Here is a 20,058-nt window from a genome sequence, read left to right on the forward strand (position 1 = left end):
ATAAATGCATGAATGAATAAATAAACAGCTCTCTGAACTCACTGTGTCTATATATGATGTTTTATGTATTTTCTTTATGAATATATTTGTTATATATAAACAAATAAATGTAAACAAATAAATACATGTATATAAATACATGTATATAAATGCAAAATAAATGCATAAATAAATAAATAAACAGCTCTCTGAACTCTGTGTCTATATATATTATATTTTATGTTTATCTTTATAAATATATTTGTTATATATAAAAATACATATATATAAATTAAAAACAAATAAATACATGTATATAAATAAATGCATAAATAAATGCATATAAATAAATGCATAAATAAATAAATAAACAGCTCTCTGAACTCACTGTGTCTATATATGACCTATTATGTTCGTGTAATTGTATCTTTATAAATATATTTGTTATATATAAACAAATAAATACATGTATATAAATAAATGCATAAATAAATGCATGAATAAATAAATAAATAAACAGCTCTCTGAACTCACTGTGTCTATATATGATGTATTATGTTCCGTGTAATTGTATAAATATATTTGTTATATATAAACAAATAAATAAATAAATATAAACAAATAAATATTTTAAATATATTTGTTAAATATATAAAATAAATGCAAAAATAAATAAAAATAAATGCATGTATAAATAAATAAATAAATAAAACAAATGCATATAAATAAATGCATAAATAAATGCATAAATAAATAAATAAGCAGCTCTCTGAACTCTGTGCCTGTATATGATGTATTATGTAATTTTATCCAAATAAATGTAAATACATGTAATAAATAAATGCATAAATAAATAAATAAATTATAAATTTTATCATTATAAATATATTGTTATATAAACAAAATGCAAAATAAATAAATAAATGTTTAAATAAATAAATGCATAAATATAAACAAACATAATTATAAACACAGGGAGCTATATGTGATAACATATACTTACTTTATTATGAAATATTTGAACATGCTGTTTACATTCAGTTGGAAACAAATATTCTAAATAAATGATATATATTTCATATTTGAAACAGAAAGAGCATAAATGTTAGCAGCTCTCTAAACTCTGTGCCTGTATAATGTATTATGTTAAATATATATATATTTATTTGTTTGTTCATATATATAAACACAGAACTAATACACCATATATACACAAAGAGTTCAGGGAGCTGCTTAACTGTCACTTTTTTCCAACTACTATTTCATTTTTTCAACATGCTAAAATAAAATAAAAATTTAACATGCTATACTATGACTGTCTTATGACTCTTTTCAACATGCTGTTTATATTCAGTTGGAAAAAATAATAATAATAATAATAATAAATAATAATAATATATATAATATTAAAAATATATATATATATTTTATATTTGAAACAGAAAGTGCATAAATGATAATGATGATAATATATCATTGTGATAATATATATAAATATGTATACAATAATTATTTTATTGATAAAAACACAGAACACAATGTTTGTTGAGATGTAACTTCTTTTACTTGAAAAGCACAACATCACACTCCATATTTCCAGTATACAGCCTGCAACTAATTTAAAGGTGTATACATTCACTTCACTGTTTTTAAACTCAAACCTACGCATGCCCTTTTCTCTTGAGTAGCTTTTTAAAAGCCAGCTTGAAATCGTCATTGAAGCTGGTGTACAGCAGAGGGTTGATGAGGGAGTTGATGTAACCCAGCCAAGTCAGGAAGTCCGAGATAAGCGGAGAAGGCTGCACCATCCTTAGGCCCACTAGGACCTCCTTTAGAAAGAAAGGCAGCCAGCAGAAGATGAAGGCCCCGAGGATGAGGCCGAGGATTCGAGCTGCTTTCCTCTCGCGCGAGGTGCATATCTGGTTCTTCTCTTCTTGCCCGTCCACGTCCGTCTCAAAGGACGGGATGCGGATGGTGGTGTTGATTTTCTCGTTAGCCAGCGTGGGATCCGAGTTGGACAAGTCTGACACGCAAAATGTGTGGGAGACACGGCAGTGGTCCACAGAGTTCTGACTGCCCATGCTGCGGCTGCTGAGGTGCCGAGAAGAGCCCCGCTTCTGGTACAGCGTTTTCGCGGCGTTGTAAATCCTGTAGTATAAGATAAGGATGACGATCATGGGGATGTAAAACGCCCCAAAGGTAGAGTATATGGTGTATCCCAGGTGATCATGCTCTATGATGCACTGTTGGAGGCTGCCTCTGTTAGGCCTCTGCCTCCAGAATAAGGGCGGAATGGATATGAAAACTGAGATGACCCAGACTATCCCCACCATGACGGCGGCGCGGCGGGCCGACCTCTTGCGAGCGTACTCGATAGCTTTGGTGATGGCCCAGTAGCGGTCCAAGGCGATGACGCACAGGTGCAGGATGGAGCAGGTGCAGCAGGTCATGTCCATGCTCAACCACATCTCACACACCACCTGACCCAGGGACCACGTCTCCATGGTGATGTAGAGGATGCTGATGGGCATCACGAGGAGCGCCACCAGGAGGTCGGTGACGGCCAGGGAGCAGATGAGGTAGTTGGCGGGCAGGTGGAGCTTCTTGGTGGTGCAGATGGCGGCGATGACGGCGGCGTTGATTAGCGCGGTGAGGAGGGTGAGGAGGCTGAGAATGACCACCACCGCCGCCATACCGTCTGTGACCGGGGCCGCCTGCGGGCTGCTGCCAGGTGGGGCGGTGCAGTTTGTGATGTTGGGTCCAGAGGCGCTCCACCCTGGGAAGCTTTCCATGTCCATCCCTGGACCCGGACTGCTCCTTCCTCCCTCCCTGGATTCACTCCCAGGGAGACAATGCTCCCTCCTCCAGAGTCAAAGGTCACTCTGAAAAAACAAAAACAGGCAAACAGATAAATGAGAGACATCCAAAGTGCAGCTTTAGATGAAAAATGGTGCCGCGCGAGTGGCTGCCTCTTACAGCAGCTCCTGCTCACCTGTGAGCTTTTTCCTTTTTTCCCCGCTGCGGGACTAATAAAGGATTATCTTATGGAATGAGGTAATAAAGTCTTTAAATTCTGTACATTTTAAAGTTTAAAATTGCACAAATCCAGTGCACTCTGAGGTTATAGATCTATGAAGGACTTTGTGCTCTCTAAACAATTTAATCATAAAACACATAAGAAATGTTACTGCAATAACAAAGAAGATGGGCCTTGATTTTCTGGCGTACCCAATCTTCTATTTTTGTTATCACCATTAACGTCTGTATAATGAGAATTTCCTTATTTCTTTTTGAGACCGATGCAGCACTTTTCCAATATGTTATGTTTCTATGGGGAAAAATAGGATTTAGCTGTTCATTCTGCAAGATAAACTGATTTAAAGCTGAAAAGATTTTGCTGTGTGAAGCTCCCCTCTCTCACACTGATGCTGTAAGGCCTGAGGAGCTGTGAGTTACTGCTGAGACTGTTAGGTGGAGAGAAGAAAGGGAAAGAAGAAGTGTCGGAGCAGCTAAGTAGAGGCTGTCGCTGACAACAACAGCTCAGCAGCCGTTGTCACCGTGGACACGGTTTACTGCTGCTCCTGTACAAACTCTCAACATCAGCTAAAACAACAGGTGATCACAGACAGGTGGACTGGAGCAGCGGCATGCTGGGAATACAGACAGCTCCACCGGGAGGAAAAACAATGACAGCAGACTCATTAACACAAATGAAAATCATTGACCACAAGAGACATCTGAGTGGGCCTCCATTAGAAGACTGGACAACAGGAACAGACATCATCAGGAACATCAGCCCGCAAACACCAGACCAAAACGACTCACAGCATCCACTGGGAGGAGGTCAAAGGTCAAAGACCATGAGTCAGTGGACGGCCAGAGAGAGATCAACAAGGATGCAGAGACAACCACCTGTTGTCATGTGACTGACTTCCATCCTTTAGTTTCATAATAAGCAATGTATTGTCAAAGTGTTTCTTCTGATGAAGGCCATGCTAAGGCTGAAAGCTCCAGGCAGTTGACATTTTACGGCAGTTAATGATTGCAATGAAAATTTCATTTTTTAAATGTGGTTCATTGAACTTAGATTTCCATCTTTATTGAACTTATAATAGTATAATAATGTTAGGAATTATGCTTTACTTTTGAATTGTTTTTTTAAATTGTTTAAAAAAAAAGAAAGAATCTCACGTACCCCTGCGGTACTCCAAAGTACCCGTAGGGGTTCTCGTTTCACCGTTTGAGAAACACTTTTCTACCTGATGGAACTAAAGAGCTAAAAATAGAAAACTAGAGTGTCCTTCTGGAGAGGGATAAACATCAGCCTGGCAACCCAAAAGTCGTTTAGTGCTAAGTAGCTGATTTTCAAGTAGCTCGCAATAACAGTGTAAAAATGCTAAATATAATGAAAGAATCAAGGAGTACATGAGAAGGTAACTTTTGAATATAATGTGACTTGGTGAGCATGTTAGTGTTTAATCCATAGGATGGGAACATATTTCCCTCTGCATTGGAGACGGACTCTTATTGAGGCTTTTGTCTTAGTGTTGGATCATGGTGAATTTTTTTTCACATGCATGCTTCATCTGCGACTCTAAAGCTCCTGGATGTTTTTTTATCACTCTGCGTGTTGCCATGCAACATTCACAAAAATGTTGCATGGCAACATAAAAGTTGGAGCCATATTTGGTGCACAGTTTTGCAACCAGTACTTTTAATGAACAGATACAGACATGGCAGTTGAAGAAAAGTCAATTCGAGACCAGAGCTGTCCTTTTAATAATTACTTTCAGTACAGCTTATCGTAAAATGCTCTTCATCGTAAATAGTCAGAGGTACTTTTGTTGGACAACACAGCATTCTCTAATAAACGTGATTATGTCCTGTGTCTTTTTCTCTTAGGATGTAGTTGACAAGGATTCATACAGTCAAACTCCAGTGAGTGTGATGATGGATGAACTGGTCAACCGGCCTCAGGCCTTCTGTGTCCGGCACTACCCCCAAGTTCATGAAAAACACTTTCTACCTTATTCAGCAAGGAATGCTCAAGCATATCAGTGGGTCTCCCTTACATGGCTGGACTCTCATTAGAAATAACTCCAGAAAAAGAGAACATAAGCTAGTGAACACCAGACCTACTTTAAGCACACTCACTGTCAAAAGGTCAAAGGTCATAGAGCAGGAGTCAGTGGAGTCAAAGAAAGATCAACGAGGACACGAGGAGACAGGCGCTACCATGACTTTTCTTTTGTTCTGTAACTTGCGTACTTCTCTAATACCAAGCTACACAATTTATGATACAAGCATACTTATTTTAAATGAAACAACAATCTATTCCTAAACCCAACCCAGCAGTTTTGTTTCCCAAACCTTAAGTGGTTTGGTTTTAATTCACACAATAAGTATCACTTTATGTCGTAGGTGCAGTTTGGAAGCACAATAATGGTTGTAATACCGCCTGATGAACCCCATTCAATCGGCTGTAACTTTTTAAATGGGTGGATATGCAGTAGTCCCAAAATCGTTTAATAATGACCTTTTTCAGAAAACTGTTTTCAAATCGAAATAGAGAAGACATTTCTCCAATTCATAACCTTTTATTTGAAAACACAACAATGAAAACCACTACTACTCAGTAAGTAAGGCTTTTGATGAATAACCAGGAAACCGTGATGCTGCACTCCAAACAAAATGAAAATCATTCAACAAAGAGCACCTGCAGCAAAGTGTTTTTATGTGTTTGTGTGTGTGTCGTGGTCATTTCATTGCTTGGCAGAGTTGAGAGAAAGATAAGAAGAAAAAAAAGCTGCTTCTCTTCTGAATCCGAGATGAGTCATCAGTGACTTATCTTATTATTAGTACAATTCAGCAGGAGAGCTGTGTGGCTCCGTCTGTCTCTCTGTTATAAGGACTCTCATTGTTATAGTTCACGGGCTGTATCTCAAAGCACTTTCACTTCTCCTCCTCCTCCTCCAGTTGTAACTGGGGGAGCAAGACTTGATGGATGTTGGGGGATATGACACCCTTTCGGGACAATTTAGTCTTCCATAATCAGAACTGGACAGCTGTTATTGATGAAGTAGCGCTGTCATCATCTGAAGCGGTCTGAGCCCACGATGACTCATCAAAAACAGCTCAAGTTTAACATGCACCTCATTAGAAGTAGCTGCTATGAATTAGTCATACTACAACTTAGACGAGTAGTTCTTTTATTAGAAAGTTATGATTAATGCTACTTATTATTACAAGCATCCAGTAATGGTTCTTCCGCTGACGGATAGACTTAATTAGGTACGACAAGGCAAGAGAGGAAGACAGGAAGTGGAAGAGGGGAGAAGGAGGGAGCCCGGAGAAAGAGTTGGTACAAGAGAAAAGGAGGAGGTCACAGAGGAGGGAGGAGTGGAGAAGAGGATGAGCTAGAGGAGGAAATTAGACAGCAAAGAAAAAGTGAAACAAGAAAACGACATGTGAGAGGAGGAGGTAGGAAGGGAGAAGGAGACAAAGAAGATGTAGGATGGAGGAGCAAAGAAAGCAACGTATCGTCATACAGCGGTTTGTATGATATCTTACAAAAAGTCACTCCAACATGCGTCAGTTTCCACTCGTTACATGCATACAGTCTTTTTAAAATAAACTTCACAGAAAACAACTTAGTTAAGATCTTGAAATACTTTGTTAGGTTTAGACAACAAAACTACTTAGTTAGGTTTAAGCAACAAAACTACTTAGTTAGGTTTAGTCAACAAAACTACAACTTAGTTAAGATCTTGAAATACTTTGTTAGGTTTAGTCAACAAAACTACTTAGTTAGGTTTAAGCAACAAAACTACTTAGTTAGGTTTAGTCAACAAAACTACTTAGTTAGGTTTAAGCAACAAAACTACTTAGTTAGGTTTAAGCAACAAAACTACTTAGTTAGGTTTAAGCAACAAAACTACTTAGTTAGGTTTAAGCAACAAAACTACTTAGCTAGGTTAAGGAAAAGATCATAGCTTGGGTTAAATTATATACAGAAATGCCGTTACTGAAGTAAGCAAGTTATGTGACGAATAAACCAACATTGTCTTTTTGTTTCACAACGAGAACGAAGAGTGGTTCCTGTGTGGGTTCTTACGGTCTTTGTACTTCCATGATCATGATTATGTGGATTACATACAAAACAATTTAGTGGGACTTCTACAAATTATAAATTCTTAGTTAAAAATGCTGGACGAGAACAGCCTGATGAAAGGGTTTAGGAAAGAGAGATAGAAGTGTAGGAAAGAATGCAAAAAAGCAAAAACAGGAAATAATATTTCTCCTATAGGAACGTTTAAATGACATTTAATCTGTAAATATTTTCCTGAAAACAATTTCAACCCTCGAGTAAAGCATGATTGATGGTAACAATGTGGGCGGACTATCCCTCTTTAAGGCCATGACCTCCCTTCTGTCATGGACTCTGCTAATCCCATGTGACAACAAGCGCTCTAAAAACCTCACATCCTGAGGGAGGAGATGTACAGTAGAGGGCTCAAGAACTAGACAGACGGAAAACCTTGAGACTGACAAAAGAATATATTAAAGCAGATTATACCATGGAATAAGTACGTTGATTAAAAAAGACTTCTATGTGCTTCTTAAAGTGGCTATTACATATTTAAATTTTGGACAGTCCAAGATCAAAGATGACAGATGTGACAGCAAAGTGGCCAAATCCTTGTTCATCAATCAAAAACAGGAGTCTTAGATCACAATATGTCCACCAATGGCTGATTTTGATTGATCGCAACGCATCATGAAGCGATGCAGAATAAATTAATTAATTAAGTTTCGAGGTTTATATAGTTTTTAGTTCCTTTTTTTTGTTTTGCTGCATTCTCACAGATTTATTGCATCTTTTAAAGGCAGAGCTGAGTCGGATACCAATGTCGTCCCTACATTAAAAAAACAACTTATCATAATAGTTGCCAATTAACGTTAATGTTAATCAATTGATCCGCTAATTGTTTCAGGTTTGTGTGTTTTGTGTGCAAAAATCTTAAGAAGTAAAGTAACTTCAGCTGTCCAATAAATGCAGTGGATTAGAAAGTCAATGTTTTTCTAAAATGTATATTAGTGGAGTAGAAGTAGAAAGTGGCATGAAAAAGAAACACTCAATTAGAGTACAAGTACCTCGAATTTGTATTTAAGCACAGTATACTTGAGTAAATGTACTTAGTAACATTCCATCACTGCTTGTATTTATAAAAACAATAGAACTGACAGTAGAACTAGAACTCTGACGTTCTGTTCTGAGTGACAAGTGTCACATCATCATGGAACAGGTTTATGTATACAGTATATACTGGTTCACAGGGTTCCAGTCTCATTACCACACAAACCATCGCAGAGGTAAGTCACTTTACAGCTGAGCTTAAACTACTTCTTTCACTTGACTTTTATTGTAGTAGAACGGTATTGTGTTGGGGAAGAAGTACATTTACGCTCCCCACATTAATCTGTCAACCTAATTACCTTTTTCACAAGTTCTATTCCTAATATCTCTGCAGTGAGATGTGCTGCAATCACTTTTTTGTCTTATACAAATACATTTTAATTAGTAAATGTTGCTGCAGTTAATGACTTAATGCATGTGCACAATATGGACTGCACTTTGCATGGACGTAGGGGTTTTGCATACCTTGCACTTTTGACCTTCTGCAGCCTTTTTTTCACAGATTTATTTCAGTTAGTTTAACAAATATTATCCCGGAAGGAAGGGAAAGTCTGAGAACATCTGATGATGGAGAGAAAAATGGCAATGGAGGGGCCATTTATGTGGGTAAGGTTTAATTATTATACTATTGAGCTTTTTTTCCTATCTTTAGTCAAGAGCAAGACAACAGCGTATTGATTTCATTTCAGATTGTGTAATGCTGTCCTTCAAAATCCTGTCCTGTCCTCCGCTTGGATTTCTGCTAAAACTGTATGCCTGCACTCAGATATATTTCAGACCTTCTCCTTACACTTGGGCTTTTTTTGTTTGATAGTGAAAGTCAAATTTCTCATCTGCTCTCAAATTTCTCATCTGCTCTCAGATTTCTCCTCTTTTATCAGATTTCTCCTCTTCTATCCGATTTCTCCTCTTTTATCAGATTTATCAGTTTTTCTTAGATTTCTCTTCAATTTTCAGGTTTCTCCTCTGTTCTATGATTTCTCCTCATTTCTCAGATTTCTCCCCTCTTCTCAGATTTCTCCTCTATTATCAAATTTCTCCTCATTTCTCAGATTTCTCCTCTGCTCTCAGATTTCTCCTCTTTTTCTCAGATTTCTCCTCTTTTTCTCAGATTTCACCTCTTTTCTAAGATTTCTCCTTTTTACTCAGATTTCTCCTCTTCTCTCAGATTTCAATTTATTTCTCAGATTTCTCCTTTTTTCTCAGATTTCTCCTCTTTTCTCAGATTTCTGCTCTTTTCTCAGATTACTCCTCTTTTCTCAGATTTCTACTCTCCTCTCAGATTTCTCTTCTCTTTTCAGATTTCTCCTCTTTTCTCAGATTTCTCCTCTGCTCACAGGTTTTTTCTCTGCTCACAGATTTCTCTTCTTTTCTCAGATTTCTCCTTTTTACTCAGATTTCTCCTCTTCTCTCAGATTTCATTTTTTTTCTCAGAATTCTTCTCTGCTCTCAGATTTCTCCTCTTTTCTTAGATTTCTCCTCTTTTCTCAGATTTCTCCTCTTTTCTCAGATTTCTCCTCTTTACTCAGATTACTCCTCTGCTCTCAGATTTCTTTTTTTTTGTACAACATCCCTGCAAGATGGTTACAGAAATAGCTGCTTGTCACTATGAATAATCCACAAAATAAATCATAGCAGACAAACCACTAATGACGCTGCTAATAAACCATATACTGAGGTCCATTTATATCAGTTAAGACATATTTCATCAGTTTATCACAGAATAAATATGATTAATTTCTACAGAAGAGCACTTTAATAAGCAAAGTGTCTACATGTAGATATATCTCTCCTCAATCTGACAATGTTTCTACATTACATTACATTACAGTCATTTAGCAGACGCTTTTATCCAAAGCGACTTACAGTCAGTAGTATATTACATATCATTCACCCATTCACACACTGATGACAGGCTACCATGCAAGGTGCCACCATCAGACTCTAACTAACATTCATCATCCAGTCCACACCGATGGCAAGCCTTCGGGAGCAACTTGGGGTTAAGTGTCTTGCCCAAGGACACATCGACTGCCGAAGCCGGGTATCGAACCACCGACCCTCTGATTGGAGAACTACCTTGCTCTCCACTACGCCACAGCCGCCCCGTCTACAGTTCTGACTATGTTTCTACAGTTCTGCAAACATGAAGATGCTGCTGGAGTTAAATGTAATCAGCAGTAATTCAGACTCTGATAGGACACTGACTTTTGTAACAAGGGGACATTTCAGAGTGATACTTGAAGGACGTCAGCCCTAAATCACTGCAGAATAACCGGTCACGCCAGGGGAGCCCGCCAGTGAGGGCCATTACTCAGCTGTCATATCACCTGGAAACGGATGACCTTTCCAAAAGTGGAGATTGCATCGGTGATTTTCACGTCACAAAAAACTGCCAACATTCTGGCACGTCTGCTATTTAAGAAAGCGAGGCACCATGCGGTCCACATGCACACATCTTAACCTTTTAAACGTTTCTGTCTTTGGAACTCAGCAATAATTTCACACCGCTCTGTTTCCGACGGAACCATGCAACACGCATTACTGAAGAGAAAGAGAGGAGACATGAACGCAGAGGGAAAGTGCAAAATGAGAAGGCGAAGTCAGAAAGAGTCATGTCACTTAATACCGTATGGACAGAAAGAAAATGGAACAAACGACAAGTGTTGAAATGAAGTAGATTGAGACAAATAGGATGGGTCACATGTAGCTTCATTTCATTTCACATCCACTAAGATGTTTTGACATGCAGTTATTACTGAAACTCCATCTTAATCATAGAAAGAACAGAGTATGATGGATCATAAGAGGAAGCAATCTGGCTCGATTCAAAATGGAGAGGAGAGAAATCACAGAGCAAACTGGCGAAAGAGGGCTCTTCTCAAAAGGATCCAAATACTTTATAATGCACAATAAGATTATCTGATGTCGCTGATGTAAAAGTGAAATGCCTTAAGGTTATGACGCAGTTACCACCATCGAATGGATGGTCTGCATCGGGATCGGCAACCCATCAGAAACACGGAGCCGATCCTGTTTGCCATTCTTTGTGGGAGCACAAGTTGTAATAGATCTAGTCGTCTCAAGGTGCACCAGATTGATGCATTGAACTTTAGAAATGTACAAATGCATGCACCTGGAACCACGAGTCCAAGGTCCAACACAATCTCTTGTGGAAAATACCGTATTACGTCATCCGAAGCAGGACGCTCCCTACAAAACTAACTTTGCCGCCGCTCCCCAAGTGGTCAATAAATCTACTAATGCAGCTTTAAAGTGTAGAAACAGCTTTTCCTTACTGTGACATTGTACTGGCACTTAATACACAAAGCCATAATCATTTATTCACAAAAGTTCCATTCTATAATCCATTTTTTGGAATTAACTTTTTAATGATTCAATATCTATGAAATATAAACAATCCAGACTGAAAAATAGTATAATTCTTTACCCTGAAATCTAATTTCCTCCTGTAGTTTAAAAGTAACATGATCAGTTTATTTTTTTTAAATACAGCAGAACTTGTGGTGCACTTCTAAATTTGTCTCTCTGGCTCATCATACTGTCCTCTCGGGATGAGGACCCTCCTCAGAGCTCCAGAGGGGAATGTCATACACTCATTCAATTTGTCACTCAGACATTGACTGTCAGTCGCTTCTAGGATGTAATTCACACTGTGATGGAGGGGTCAACGGGTAGGAACGAGTAGGAACTGCCGGAAATCCTTTCTATTTATTTAATGATAAGCAATGTTTTTCCGTCTCACTTCGTTTGGTATAGCAGGAAAAGTTTCAAGATGTGAAGTTTGATTTGTGCTTCGCTGTATTCCTTATTCTGAACAATGCACTTCACTTAAACATGACACATTGGCATCATAAATAACATGAGTATAAATGAACACATAAAACCAGCATGTGTGACACGGCAGTGAAAGGCTTTACGACTCGGAAGCATAAATCTGTCCTTCCTGCTGTTCCTGACTGTGGCTCTACAGAACGATTTGGCATCAGGACACACACACACACACACACACACACACACACACACACACACACACACACACACACACACACACACACAGGCTGCAACCATCTATCATGTGGAGAATCAGCGGCTCTGCTTCACTGATCTGCTGTTGCAGCGTCTCCTCTGTTGTTTGATGTGGCTGCAGTGCGTATGGGGCTAATTTTAGGTTTGATTCCACAATCAGGCGTTCTTTGTCATCTCTTTGTTTTGGCCCCAGCATGCAGCTGTTTGGAAGTTTGCAGCTCTATAAAGAGGTTTGGATGATTTTTAATTATAAGAAAAATATAGATTCCAACATCTAAAAAAATTACATTTAAAGATGAAGATGAAAATAAGGCAGAAGCTAACATAAGGAGTTAGCGAAAATGTTTCCTAGTTAGCTTAGCTAAACCTTTTATTAAATAGAATGGCAAATAACGTACTTTCATACATTCACTTCACTCCGTCTTCTCAGACAGAGGGCCCGGAGCAAAGACTGTATGTAAGAAGTGGACGTACTCATCGTGACGTCATCCATCGGTTTGTGGACTGCAATTTTTTTAACCTCGAGTTCAAGGTTTTGGCCGTTGCCATCTTGGATGACGACCGCCGCCATCTTGGCTTTTTCGCAACCAATGAGCGGAAGTGACATAATTTAAACGACGGAGGAGTGATGTAGAGACGCCGTATACGGCTCTGGTAGCGACTCTTAAGTTTTCAAATTTGTCTTTTTGGCGCTTTGAGCAACACAAGCCGAGTGCCATATAGTCCGGTTATATTGGAGAGAAGGCAGACATCCCTACGGCTGGTATCTCCAAAACTTTGCAACTCACATAAAAACAATCTAGATTGGTCAACAGCACTGCAGGTGAGAGGAAACGTGCATTTTTGATTTGTGGAAGTGAAGCTTATAGAGTGGTAGATGGAGGTGTAGCGGGTGTGAATTTTACGACACAGGTTTAATGTTTGAGTCCCGTCTCGACTTGCCACTAACATTGTCTTATTATGAGCATGGACACAGTCTTTCCTTACTTAAACTAAATGTTTTTGTTGGTTTAGGAAACAAAACTCATATCATATTGTTGTTGCATGAAGAAAAGATATTCAGGACTTGATTACACAGCAACAGCATCATCTTAAAACGTCCTCCCTTTCTGTCCTTGGTTACATACATGTCAGAAAAACCAACAGTGTCTTTAAGAATTCAAGTTATAATCTGGAATTGATACAAAAATGAAGTTTTAGTTATTTACAAACAGAATCAAATCATTTATTAACTATTTAAAGATGAAATATGACTGAAAAATGTCCCAAATAAATTTAAAAATGGAGCAAAAATACATTTTCATGAGTAAATTGTGGCTTAAATTCCCGGAATTACAAACAGTAACCATCGTCGTCAATACTGTGATGAGATTAACTCTGCTGAGGCCGTGACATAAAACACTTCCTTCACTTTGTTGATCTGTTAACCAGCGAGCCTCTCTGCCTCGTGTTGTTTTTGACTTTCTACACAAACTAAATGAGCAAAAGGAAACAGTGCGTTCAGCGAGCAGAGTGACTCATGGAATCAAAGAGCTACGCTGCTGTTTGCCGACGATGACGGGCAGCATTCGAGGCCACGCCGCCCGTCTGTCTACGCCGCCGCGGTCAATGGCGCCTTCTGCAAAAAGAACACTATTGATTTGTTGTCCTTGATTTGAAAGATAGGAAGACAGGTAGTGCTGTCTCAGTGGCCTTCTCTTTCCTGTGAGTAACATAACATCCTTCACCAACAACTGCTTTTTCATTCACAGATAAATGGTAAAGCAACCAGCAAACATTTGAAATAATTGCACACACGTAGTCAATGCCATAGCTTTTATAATATTCAGCTCATATCGAAGTAGCTCCAGGCTGATGTTTCTGCCTTTTATGCTTATTAAGGTGAGACACTAAAGGTGAATAGGGTTACATTTTTAACTAATATATAGCACCAAAATTCCCCGGCTGATTACTTACCATGAGAACTTTATTTTCTCTATTACAGAAAGCAAGTTTTCTTACAAATGTATGTTTGAATATGCAAATGAGGCATTGTCTTATTAAATATGTGTACATTTGCATACATTTACAGAACAGAAATGTCAACTTTGGATAAAGCCATGTTCAAAATCTTTGTTTCTTTTTGTTGACAGATTAGGGTCAAAGGTTATTATCAGTCCATCAATAAAAAAACATTTTCTCCATGTTTTAGTAATAAAATTTCCGTAGTAATTTGCTTCTGCACTATACTTTTGCTCTGGTTTATGCTCTTAGATGCTTGTTTGAGAAAGGAGATGCACTTATGACTTCTGGTGACTAGTAGTTCTCTTGAATACCTATGTTGAATACACTGATTGTAAGTCGCTTTGGATAAAAGCGTCTGCTAAATGACTGTAATGTAATGTAAAATGTTGTATGAATCAGGATATGAATGATTTATGAACAAACCCCTTCAGAATATTGATAGGAATGAAACTTGAAGGTTTGGTGTATGTAGGAGCTACAGATTTCTGGCTCAGAGTCTGAGAAAAAACTAATTTGTAGAAAAACAACCTTTAAAGATATGTTTTGTAAAACGACATTTTGAAGTCACTACAGATGAATAGGGTAAAAATGTTATTACCAGATATCACCATGGAGCATTTTCCATCTCTTATTCCTTTGATTTCCTGTCAGGTCTCTAATACTACATTCTGTTTTCTTACACATAGAAAACAATCTCTCTCTAAATGTAAATATAACTTTAAAAACCACACCATCTTAGCCCTGATTTTCCATTCGTAGACAGTTTTTGGATCACAGAGACAAAAGCCAAAGATCAGAGGCAAATTGGCGTATCCCCGCCCTAAAGCATACCCTGCTTTATGGTCTGTTTGACTCTAAATGGAGCATCATTTACTAAATGAACATCATGCTGTATTGAAGAAGACTTGAAACTAGAGATTGAGACCATAAACTCATGTTTACAATGTTTACTGAGGGAATAAATCAAGAGAGAAGTAGAGTCATTTTCTCATAGACTTCTATACAACCAGAGGAGTCGCCCCCTGATGGACATTTGAGAGAATGCAAGTTTAGGACACTTGCGCATTGCCTTGGAAACATTTTGACATTTTGTGAACATAGTGCAAACGACAACATCAACAAGCACAACTATAGGGAAAGCAGATTTCTTGGACATGAATTTCAGTCTCGCGCATCTCATCTCACGTCTTTTTTTCGTGTTACTCCTCGAATGTGTTTTCGTGACAAAACGTAGTTTGGAGACCAGACAGATCTCGCAGTGTGTGACCTCCTGATGTCGGTCAGTCATGTAGTGAGAAAACCACAACATCTTTAAGACTCCCAATTACCAGAGTGTGACACACTGCATGACTTTGAAAGTCATGTAGTGCGACGTTGGCTTAACAGGTCTGTTGTATATTCACACCTTGGCAGCCCGTCTGCACTCTGCTCTCTCTCTATTTCCCTTTAGTCATTTTCATGAAGCACCGCTGTGTTTTGAAAGGCTGAATAAAGATTTTAAAATGAATAATGTGACAGGCTGAGGGCATAATGACAGATTACCACAGGAATCTGATTTGTATTCCACTCTGTGGCAAACACTTCTGCATAAAATGTTGCAAGACTTTCAAGACTTTCATACACTCGCCTCCTCTGTGATTTGGAAATGTTCACATGCAGTCATCAGTTGTTGTCATCTTTGTATCGATATGACATATGTGATGAATTCAGAAAGCTCCTAAACATCAACTCCACCTCTGAAAACAGAAAAAGTTAGCTCAAACCTAAATACAAAATAGGAGTAACTGTATTTCTTTACAGTTTTAATTGGTGGTCATCTGAACATAGCTATATGAGGCACACATTATGGCAAAAAAAAGTTCAACAATTTGTGCGTGAGCAGAGCATCTGCTAAACGTGCAACATTATGATGCAGTGCAAGTTCTGCCTGCCATCAATTAAGGTGCTTTCCCATTATACATTAATTTGATTAATTGTTTATGCAGAAATATTGATAGGTGGAGCTTTAAGAGTAGCAGATTAGTATGAAGTTAGAAGTATGACCTGCTAAGTCTCCATCTTCTAAACTTCAGTGCAAACTTTACTTGTCCTAGAGTTATTTGATTATTCTTATAATACAGTTTTTAATTTCCTTCTTTACAAAATGAATTTCTTCTACTACTGTTCTTCCCTTCCAATGTCCTTCTTTTCAATACCTTCAGCTATTCTTTTAAAAGTGACCTGCTTGCATCCTTTTTTTTTTTTTTTTTTAAACACCTGAAGTGCATTTATAAAGCAATTATCTGATGTTGTTTTTGAGTGGTGCTGGAAGCTTATTTTCTCCTGCTGTGATACTTTCATTTATCTCCAGACCTCCGTCCCATGTCTTATCTGTAATGATTCCTCCAGTGCTGCTTAATACAGCCGAGGGACAAACACTCAGTTGGACACATGCAGCATAATCCTACCACTCCGTTCTTGAGCTGCAAAACTGTCTGCACATCGTGTCCCGGGTTCCATTTCATTTTTCATTACTTCACCTGGGACGTTCTGATCGTTATCGCTCATGTCTGATGGTTTTTTGTTGGTGCTTCATGTATTTTCAGAGGTGGAACAAACCATTTGTCAGTTGTTTAATATCTGGCAAATTGCAAGATGTAAATTGTGGCCATCTCTATTTGAGGGGGGCAACCTTGCCTCTGCTAATGTCAAAGAAGATAATGCACTTAAAATTGTCTATTAAAGCTAAATGTAGTGATATCTTATGTTTCCCTGATTGTCAATAAGCCCCATGTACAATGAACAATGGATTTATCTTACGTACAAGTATAGTGTGTGTACCACGGCCTGTCACATCTTCTTCCTTTGTGCCATAGAGCTCCACTGTTGTCCAAAAAACACACCAAAGAGCCAGAAGGAGCCTGAATAATCTGCTCAGCAGGGGTAATATGTGACAAACAAAGATCCCACTGCTGTTCCTACTCCTCAAGCAGAGAGGCCTTAGTGGCGTGCAAACGTATGGAGGATGATAGAATCCCCAAGGACTTCTTTAATGGAGAGATTGCTTCAGTAAGAAAGGCCATGAGGGTGGCCACAGCTACAGCTGTATTCCTTTATCAGAGAATGAAAGCACTACAAGTAGTTGGATTTTCTCTAATACAAAGAAGCCCCTTCATTTTCATTATTTCTTTGTTTTCCCCATAGAGAAATACTTTTGGAATTGTTCATTCACATTGGGCAAATGTGATTGCAGATTTGCCGAAAGTAATCATAAGCGTTCCAATATGTTAAAGGGGCTGCAAGGAACTTTTAACTGGTCATGAAACTGTCTTAATTTAATAAGGTTCCACTGACAAGACCATCAGAGAGATTATTGTCTATTTCTATATAGTTATTCTTAATGATTGTTATCGGTGCCACCGGGTCAGATTCTGGTGAAATCCAACAAAAAACACCTTTCTTAAGGATGGGAAACATCATGGTTTTGGTTAGAATTACTATTTAATGAGGGTACGGAGAACTACATTCTCATGGCTACAATAATAACCACTTGGTTGCCGTCATGGAACGTCATGGTGGTTAAAAGAAACCAACGTTGGCTGTCCAGTGTTAAAGCTTTCTCTATAACATCATCACCTGACTTCCTCCTTTGCTCTCATCAAAAAATACTGAAAGAAACAGGAAGGCCTGGTCTCTTGAACATGAACATTTGTGAGTGTATACTTATCTACCTACTCTACCTCTAATTTTTCTATTTCCCTCACAGACACACACACAGTGACTCAGTGCACCCACTCTCCACTTCAACCAATTCAAGCAGCACTTCTGAATATACAAACTCATCAGAATAGCCATTCAGCTTAACTTCCTACCTTTCTGACCTCAGTCTGACATGATCCATAACACACACACAGAAGTCTGACGAAGAGCTAGACACAACTACAGACACCCAGAATACTTCCTACGTACTTTTTCAATCCAACAGATATTCTTTTGATGGAGCACACATCAAAAAATGTCAGCTGTAGAAATATCAAACAATAGGCATTGTTCTAAAAGACACAGTCATTTCTCACAAAAAAACAGCTGTAGGCTATTTCAAGTTGTGCCTCAACCTGGTGCTGTAAACACTGAGGATCATGACGTCATGTCCATGCGTCCTTTTCTGGGAATTTGGGAGTTAACGGGTATTTAATTGGCTGATTGAATATATTGAAATAATTTTTTTTTGAGCTAATCTTTTTGAGCAGGACGTGGAAGCATGACATCAGAGTGCCTGAAATCCTAAATATAGACCTGGCTGCATTTTGTTTTTTTGTCATTATTGGTAAATCTATTATTTGATCTTTTAAATGAATGGTTTTGTCCCTAAATGTTAGATTGCATTAAATAATAGTCTCAAAAATCTTTGTTTTGTCTGATGAACAATCCAAAAAACATGATTCCATTTAGCCTGCCATGATGAAACCTGCATTCTCTCTACTGTCCATCAGGGGGCGACTCCTCTGGTTGTATAGAAGTCTATGAGAAAATGACTCTACTTCTCTCTTGATTTATTCCCTCAGTAAACATTGTAAACATGAGTTTATGGTCTCAATCTCTAGTTTCAAGTCTTCTTCAACACAGCATGATGTTCATTTAGTAAATGATGCTCCATTTAGAGTCAAACAGACCATAAAGCAGGGTATGCTTTGGGGGGGGGGCTACCTTGCGATTCCAGTCTGGGAGTTGTGCCTTTTTTCGTCTTTAACTTTAACACTTGTTTTCAGTTCATGAAAGTAAACTGTAACATTTCAGTCGCCTGTAAATGTCTTATTCAGAGGTCACAGTACTACTCTCCACCCTCTAGTTACATTCCTGATTGCCAAAAACCAAGATGGCGACGAACTAGAGTCTCCAAAACATCAGTCCCCAAACCAATGGGTGACATTACAATGACTACAGCAACTTCTTATAAGCAGTCAATGAGAATTAAATACAAATTGTTATCGATTAGTTTTCTTTTGATTGTCTCATTGAATTAATTGAATATTTGTTTCAGAACAATACTAGTGTATTGATATATGTATTTAAAAGAAGGCACTTATGACAAGTTACCTGATCATACAAGTCTCACCAACAATCCAGAAACCCAAAGCTTTTCAAGCAGTAATCTACTCAGCAAAGCAATTTGGTTAAATCAAATTAGCCATAAAATGATAATCAAATAAATACTTAAATAAATACTATTTATTAAATCATGATTTTATGGTAGCCTATTTTAAAGTGTTTCTTTGGATCTCCTCTTTCAGTAGAATAGGAAGTAGCTGCATGATTTTCCTAAAACACAGAGAATATCAGCTGACTGTTCATCCACAGAACAAACCATCAATGAAGAGCAGCTGCTGGAGGGAGGCTTGTATTATGACCGGTGGTGTGCAGCAGGCTGTGTGCTGACAGACAGACAGGGCACCTGTGGCAACACAAGCACACCCTACTACACCACATCTACACCCATTCTCATGAAAAACCCCCAAAAAACAGCTCAAAGTCTAATAAAAACTTACCATTCTGTTTTGTCACCGCATCTTTAATCCCGCATGTTTGAGAGAGAATCATGTCCTGTTGCACAAAGCTGCAGTGGGTTTTCTTTTCTTCTCAGTGTGATGCAAGAGGAAAAATATATCATTTAATGACGCAATCATGCAATAATCCGCAGAAGGTCAGCTGTCATCCATGTGTCCGTGCAGAGGATGCAGGAGAACTTCATGAGGTGTCGCGGAGGATGCTGAGGTCTCTCCTCCCGTCGAGGGAGCTGCTGCTGCCTTCAGGTGACGTCGAAAATCTTGTTAATATGGCTCCTGCGCACA

The 20,058-nt window shown here is 38.4% G+C and overlaps 1 protein-coding gene across 1 annotated transcript; it reads right to left on the reverse strand.

Annotated features, from left to right (window-relative positions):
* Positions 1-1,640: 1,640 nt before the first annotated feature.
* LOC129106797 (5-hydroxytryptamine receptor 1E) lies at positions 1,641-19,845 on the reverse strand. The gene is made up of 2 exons (XM_054618020.1): positions 19,756-19,845; positions 1,641-2,861 (listed from the first exon to the last, which is right to left on the reverse strand). Exon 2 carries the CDS (start codon positions 2,775-2,777, stop codon positions 1,641-1,643), a length of 1,137 nt encoding a protein of 378 aa, XP_054473995.1. The 5' UTR covers positions 2,778-2,861; positions 19,756-19,845.
* Between the last annotated feature and the right edge of the window lie 213 nt (positions 19,846-20,058).

Source organism: Anoplopoma fimbria, chromosome 18 (genome assembly GCF_027596085.1).
Source record: "Anoplopoma fimbria isolate UVic2021 breed Golden Eagle Sablefish chromosome 18, Afim_UVic_2022, whole genome shotgun sequence".
NCBI classification, from domain to species: domain Eukaryota; kingdom Metazoa; phylum Chordata; class Actinopteri; order Perciformes; family Anoplopomatidae; genus Anoplopoma; species Anoplopoma fimbria.